We start from the raw sequence: 7,265 nt of genomic DNA on the forward strand, positions 1-7,265 counted from the left end.
AGGGCAGCATGTCCAGGTCTGTGGAGTTGGAGCTGATCCCCTCCAGGGGGCCAGGTGGCCGCTGTCCCACCCCCTCCTGAAGTGACTCTCTGTTCTCTCTTCCATGTAGACAGTGGGGACACCTGTAAGTCGCCGCCACCGCGGCCACGCAGACCTGCTTGCCTGGCACGTGCTGGCCGCACAGCCCCTCGTGAACCGCGTGTGCATGTCCAAGCGTGTGCACGGCCCCGTGTGTGTGTGCGTGTGTGCCCGTGAAGCAGTGTGCATGTCCCGCATGTGCCCGCTGCGCTTTCAGCTGTTTCCTGCTTAGTTGGCTTCCTCCGTTCGGAGGGGCTCAGGGCGCGTCCCTGAAGTTCCAGAGCCAGGAAGTGGGACGCGGTCTGGAGCTGCTCTGGACGGGCCGAAGGCTGTGTTCTGCTGGCCCGTGATTGTCCCTCACCCACAGCCACAGGTCCGGGCTTCAGGTGCCGAGTCTCAGCTCTGCCGGGGCCACATGCCCTCCTGTCTCCCCGGCACAGGTGCCCTCTGACCCGTGTGAGGCCGCCGGCTTTAACCCCTGAGACGGGCTGGGGGCGAGCCCTCTGCGTGGCCAGGCCCCCGGGCTAGTCCCAGGGCCGGCACTGGGCTGCTGTCTGTCCCTCTGTCCCGCTGACCACGCCTCTGTCTGTGCCCCTGGTGCCCCTGAATCTTCCCGGCTGTGTTCTCTTCCGCGGGAGCCCCGGCCAGCAGGCTCAGAGGAGCCCGTGACTCGGCCCCTCGACAGAGCGGGTCACACACTGGGCACACGTTGGCGCCTTGGGGAGCAGAAGCTGCAGGTGCCTCGGGAGACGTGGCCGAGCGCCGTGCTCCCTGCTGCGCATTCAGGAGCTTCCAAAGCTCCCCCAGCAAAGCCTGCCGTTACAGAGACGAGCGAGCCTGCAGATGCAGGAGCAGGGCCCCCAGAAGGCGTGTGGGTCCTGGGCCCGCGCCTGAGGGCCGCGGGACGCCAGTGGGACATGGCCTGGGGCTGGGACGCCACTCCTCACTCTGGTCTGGCTTGTCCTCAGGGCTGGGCTGGGGAAGCATCGGGAAGGTGGGAGGTCATCCCACAGGTGACGCGTACCGACTTAGGGGGTCCACGCGGGAGGGCCCCCGGGTGTGTGGTTTTCTTTCTGGTTCGTCAGCCTCCTCTGTGTCCCCACCAGGCGCCTGGGGCCTGGATTTGCCCCCCCGCCCCCCCGCCCGCCGCAGCCCCGGTCCTCAGCTCTGTGGGCCACGCCGCCCCTCCGGGCTCAGCGTGTGGCATTTCCCTGTTGGGCGTCTTCACGGCCTGGACATGTGGGTACTCCAGGCCTCGACCTCTGCCTGGCTGGCCTCCACGGGGCCTGGCGCCCAGGAGCCGCGGGTCTGTCCAGACCCAGACTCCTGATTGGAAGATTATAGTGTTTTTAGACTCTTGGCCTGAGAGGTCCTGTAACGTCACCCACGCTTTTCCGGAATGACTGTTGTTCCCCGAACCCTGGTGGTTGTGGTCCATCCAGGCAGCTAATTCACGGTTCTGGTAACTGAAGGTTCCCAACTGGGCCGTGATCAGAGACCCAACCTGTGATTTTGTCAGAGTTGGAGAGAAAACCAAAGGCTCCGTGTCCCCGTGTCCCTGCTGGTAGCTGGCAGCTGTGATTGGGTTTCTCGGCCCAAGGGTCCGGTCGGTCCGAGGTTGTGGCCGGGGCATGCATCCTGCAGGCCTTTCCCTGACCAGCACATGGCAGCCTCTGTCTCTCGTGTCTGAGGCACGAGTGACCTTCGGACGGCCTCCCGTGCAGGCCACAGGTTCTCGTGTGGCCCTGGCCTTGGTGATGGTGCTGGGGTGTCCGGTGCGGAGGGGGGGCGCTGGTGCCGTGAGGTGGGTCCACCCGGCCCAGGTCTGCTCTGTGCTCCCTGGAACCCAGCTCGCTGGGGAGGCCGTGCGCGGTGCCCGAGCCCTGGGCGTGCTGGTGGCACAGGGGTCGGTGTCCCCTGGAGAAGCATCAGTGCCCTGCCCGCTTTGGCAAGTGTGGAGACCAGGCGGCTGGGACAGGCGACATGGGGTCTGGGTCACCAGGTGCCAGGAGCTCTTGTCCCAGCCACATCCGGGTGGATGGACCTCACAGGGCCTGCGCTCTCGGTCAGAATCTCCCGGTTCCGTTGCAGGACCTCGGGCCTCAGGACTGGGGCTGTGGGGTGCAGGCGCCTCTGTGCAGCCGCCTGAACCCAGCCCGTGTGGGCAGGAGCAGGGGGCTATGTTGGCCTTGTTGGCAGTTCCTCTCGGGCAGCGTTTAAGGCGGGCTGAGCCTCGGGGCAGGGGTCCTGACGGGAGATGCCTGGCAGCCTAGAAACGTGTGCGCTGTGCCGTCGAAGGCGCCGCTTCGCCAGCGTGGTGGGGCTCGTGGGGCAGGAGCGTTTTCCCTGCTAACGCGTCCTCGGGCCGTCTCCCGTCCCCGCCACCTCCCACCCCGTGATTCCCGGGGTGGCGGGTCCGAGCTGTCTGCGCCTTGTCCTTCCCGCCGGGGGCGCGGCGGGCGGGCTCAGACCACCGGTGCCTGTGTCCCAGGAACCAGTCCAACGTGAGGAGGATGCACACGGCCGTCAAGCTCAACGGCGTCATCCTCGACAAGTCCCAGGACGCCCAGCTGGTCCTGCTGAACATGCCCGGGCCCCCCAGAAACCGCCAGGGGGACGAGAACTGTATCCTTTTCCTGATGCGGTCCTCAGCGGGCTCGGCTGCCGCGCGGAGGGCGGCGCCTTGTCCTCCTTGCTCAGTGGAGGCGCCTGGGGCCGGGTCGGGGACCGCGGGCGTCACCGTGGGGGCCGGGGCTGGGGAGGGCGTCCTGGGAGTCACCCGGACTGACCCTGGGGCCCGAGTGTGCGGGGAGGGGGTGCATTTGCATGACTCCGGGGACTTGGGGCGATGCTGAGCACACGTGGCAGAGGTCGCCCCCAGCGGGGGAGCCCCATCTCAGACCCTGACCCTTCCTGCTGTCGCACCAGCTCCGGGCAGCCCTGAGGGCTGAGACTGCCGGCTGCTCTGCTCCGAGCCCTCCCGGCACAGCCCCTGAAGCACCTCCCGCTGGTGGAGCCCCTCGGTCGGTCTGGCCTCAGGGGACACGGGTCAGCCCGGCCAGCTGCCCAGCTGCCTCCTCAGGGTCCAGCCCCCCTCCCCTCCCCCAGGGCCCGTGGCAGGGAGAGCAGCCTGCCTCTCGCGTGGAAGCATCTGGCTGACCACACGCTTGAGAAACCTGCCTGTGTGACCAGTAGTGGCTGGATGTGTCCCTTGCTGTGGGTCAGCGCCCCCCATGCCTTCCTTTCCCCCGCATGTCTTCTCCTCCCCCACCCTGTCCCCTCCCCCAGGCCTCCCTCTGTCCCCTCCCCTCCCCCCCCCCCCCACCGCCCCACCGCCCACCCTGAAAGGGCCTGGGGCCTGGCTGCCCCTCCCTCCACCTCTTTCTCAGGCCACGTCCTAACTGAACAGGGGCCCCCTCACGCCTTCAGCCGTATGCCGGGCGGGGTCAGCGTTGTCCTTGACTCAGCACCCAGACATGGAGTTCCTGGAGGTCCTGACCGAGGGGCTGAACAGGGTCCTCCTGGTCAGAGGCAGCGGCCGCGAGGTGGTCACCATCTACTCCTAGCGCTCAGCCGCTCCAGGCCACGCCCGGCACGGGGACGGAGCTGCGCACACCCTGACCCGTGCGTGGCGGCGTGTCGAAGTTTCTAGAATACTGCCTGGGGCTCCCCTGTCCAGGCCGTGAGCTGCGAGCCCGAGGAGGGCGTGGCCCCAGCCGCGACCTGGGCCCCGGCCCTCCTGGAGGCAGAGCAGAACGGGACGCCCTTGGATTCTGGACTCGTCTTTCCGGCTGGACCCTCCGTTGTGCAGTTACACTCACTCAGACACCCCCCTGTCCCCGCGGCCCCTCTCTGGCCGAGGGCTCGCTGCAGGCCCTGCCCTGTCCACGCCGGGTGTCTGAGATGAAGACAGGAGCCGTCCACACGGCACCAGCTCCAGCCTGGGGTGGTGTCTGCCCTCGGGTGCCTCCCGCTGGGCTTCGTGCTCCAGGAGTGGCGGGCGACAGCGGGAAGGCCTTCAGGACAGGGCCTGCCACACAGCTCAGTCTCACATGCACCTGTTCCCGCGACCTTCATGCTCAGAAAAGTGGGTGAGGCCGTAGCCGTGGGAGGCCCTGCAGTGGCCACGACGCCCGCTGGTCAGCAGGGCCTCTGTGTCGCCTCCCGCCAGCACTGGCGGCTGGTCTCAGCCACATTCAGGGCACCGGCAGGTGGTCTTGGCCATGTTCGGGGCACTGGTGGCTGATCCCGGCCACACTGAGGGCACTGAGATGATACCTTCTGAGGATCCTGCACTTGGCATACCTGGCACACTTGGCACGTCTGCCGCGTGTCATTGCAGTACCTTGTGCCTCACTTTCTGTTTGGCTTATTTATTTATTTAAGCATCTGGGGGGGGGTGTTCAGTGATGGAAGTTGTCCCTGAGGAGATTGCTTCCGTGAAAGAGACCCCAAACAGCTGGCCCCGACATCTCTGGCTTCCATGGGCTCCTCAGAGAATCAGCCTGGCACATGCGTCTGGGGTTGGGCAGGAGCCATGGGGCTGGGTCACCATCAGGGTGGCCGCAGCCAGTGTGCCAAACGCCGGGCTCAGGGGTGTGTGGGGGTTTCAGTTCAGCACTGAGTTTGGCAGCGGATCCACCTCGCTCTCACTGGGTGCCCCTCCCGGATCTGGGCGGGGCCGCCCAGCCCGGGTCCCTGTGCAGCGGCTGGCAAGCAGCCTGTGGGGACCAGGATCATCTGCCACATCCTGTGACCCCAGCTCGCCGCCCACCTCCTGCCGCGTCTGCACCCTTCCACGCGTCACCCGTGTAATCGCAGCGGCAGCCGTTTGCTGTTGCCTTCACGTTTTCCTTTTATAGGGTGTTTGTATAATTTTGTCAGTAGGAAAATAAAATTATGTAGAGCCCGAGTATGTTGAAGACTCTCCCGGGATTCATTCAGCATAAAAATCAAACATTTGGAGAAGCTGACCCCCGCCCCCTGACATCTCTTGGGGTTTATTTCAGGTCTGATCACCAGCGCAAACTCAGATGGCAGAGAAATTGCCGTGTGAGTTGGCTGGAAGGAGTAAAAACAAAACCACCCAAACCAGCCCCCTCGGACGGGGAGCAGTTCTGGGCCCGCCCCCATTTCCGTGAGTAGCGACAAAACGCTGCTGCTGAAGTGACTCAATTTCCATAAGGGTGGAACCAGCGAAGAATCTAGTTGGAAGGGATCCTCTAATCTGATGTCGGCTCACCCTGAGACACCTGCGAGGATGCAGGTGCGACTAAGACACAGAGGCGGACACGTGTGGCCCGCACGCGGGGAAACTGCGGGGGGCCCTGCGGTGCGGCTGCCAGAAAGTGGCGCTGAGCCCAACTCTGGCCGGCAGCTCTGCTCCTCGATGACACAGCCATGAGAAACGTCTAGAAGAAGGTGCAAATTCGTGCTCAGGGCACTCATAACAGCTGCCCACGCATGGACGCGACCCACGTGCCAGCAGCTGCCGGTCACAGGCGCAGGTGCGTCAATGGCATGTGACGAGGTTCCGGGGTGGCGGTGGGAGCGAGAAAGACGCCGGCGGTGACGGCTGCGCTCGGCATCCAGCAAGGGCCCCGAGCGGCACGTCAGAGAAGGTGGCGATGGTTGGGGGTGTCGCAGGAGTGCTGGGGGTGGAGAGGCCACAGTGGGCACAGGGTGAGGCAAGCATTCTAAGGTGGTTGTGAGCTTTGCCACTGACACGAGGGACACGCTGAACGGGCACGGCGTCAGGTGACTCAGGGGGCGTGTCAGCCGCCGTGTCTCCCGTGGACCCTGCACTAGGGCTTCGCGTGGGCACCAGGCCTTGGTGCAGGGGCGGGCACCGCGTCCACACCCTGGGGCCGAGTCTGGGGGGACAGGGCCGGGGGGTTGGGGCCCCCACCCTGTACAGAGGTCTGGCAGAGGAGCCAGGAAGGCCTTGCCATCTGTGGTCCTGACTCAGCCGTGCGCCTGCGGGCACACGTGTGGCAGGTTCCGTGGCCGAGCCACTTTGGGCGTGGCGGTCAGCGCAGTGGAGGGCCTCTCTGGGCCTCAGCCTCATGCTGCCTCAACGCAGGCTAGTGTGTCAACTGCTAAGAGGAAGAATCTGGATGCCAGTCCCTTAATTGATGAAAGCGGGGCCCCTGCACCCCCAATGACCTCGCCTCCTTCAGGGCTTTGTGGGGCAGGACCGCACATGTGTGCTCGAGGGGCTGGTATGCAGGCAGAAACCTCAAGCTAGGGGATCCCAGCTCCTGGGGGGGTCCCACCCCTGACATCGTCACTGTGCAGCTGAGTCACCCTTACGTCCGCCCTTGGGAGGTGCCACCCAGGACCCCATGCGAGAAAGGGGGAGCCCTGACCAGGTGGCAGGGCTGTGCTGAGACGGGAAGACCATGAGGGCTGGGCAGGGACGCCGAGGGGCGTGGGCTCGCCTGGTCTGGGGCAGCAAGAAGCTCTGCCTCTGCACACATGGACAGCTGCTGCGTCAGAGGCCTGGGCACTGGTGAGGCTGGCAGTCGTGCCAGGGAGGTTGGGCTGCAGGCCTGCCTGGACTCGGGCACCAGGAGTGATGGGCCTCTGGGCACCAGGACCCAGGCTGTGAGGTCCCGAGGGGCCGGGGCTCCAGGGCATGGCCCAGTGCCTGGGTCCACCTGAGGCCTGGGCTGGGGAGGGGGACGGTGGGTGAACCGAGGCCCGGGGCTCCTGGCCAGTCCCGGAAGGGGAGGCAGGAGCTCGCAGACCAGAACCCCCAAGTGGGATGAAGGGTGAACTTGGACGAGCTGTCGACTGCGCAGAACAGCTGGGGTGTGGGAAGTGGGCGGCGCCAGGCAGTGCCCAAGGACACCTGTGTGTGCGGTTCCGCTGATGCCCGGATAATGGACGCGCCCCCTCTGTGACCAAAGTTCCTCCAATCCCAGACCCCACGGCCTCATGCTCAGTGCTCAGGGGCCTCCACCCTCTCAGCGGCGGGGAGGCCTGCATCCGGCCCACTGGGCGCTGCCCACTCGCTTGATGGCCCTGGGTTCCCGTCCCAGAGCTGCCCCCTCCGCCTCCCCATGGCCCCATCCCAGGGTCTCCCCACCTCCCCGGCCTGGGGCCGGAGACGCAGTCACCTGGCTGCACAGCCTTCTCCCTGCGGGAGGCCAGGAAGCCAGGGGTGTGGCAGGGCGGGCCTCTTG

General features: G+C 66.0%; 1 protein-coding gene across 6 annotated transcripts in view; it reads left to right on the forward strand.

Moving 5' to 3' along the window:
• SLC12A7 (solute carrier family 12 member 7) overlaps positions 1 to 4,993 on the forward strand; it is a 39,785-nt gene extending 34,792 nt beyond the window's left edge. For 3 of the 6 annotated variants that reach the window (XM_021077133.1, XM_021077135.1, XM_021077136.1), the window contains exons 24-26: positions 110 to 124; positions 2,570 to 2,703; positions 3,553 to 4,993. In XM_021077133.1, coding sequence (XP_020932792.1) covers positions 110 to 124; positions 2,570 to 2,703; positions 3,553 to 3,644 — 241 coding nt within the window. In that variant the 3' untranslated portion in view covers positions 3,645 to 4,993. The remainder of the gene's footprint in view (positions 1 to 109; positions 125 to 2,569; positions 2,704 to 3,552) is intronic. The other 3 variants (XM_021077137.1, XM_021077138.1, XM_021077134.1) reach the window with 3 other exon arrangements.

Source organism: Sus scrofa, chromosome 16, assembly GCF_000003025.6.
Source record: "Sus scrofa isolate TJ Tabasco breed Duroc chromosome 16, Sscrofa11.1, whole genome shotgun sequence".
NCBI classification, from domain to species: domain Eukaryota; kingdom Metazoa; phylum Chordata; class Mammalia; order Artiodactyla; family Suidae; genus Sus; species Sus scrofa.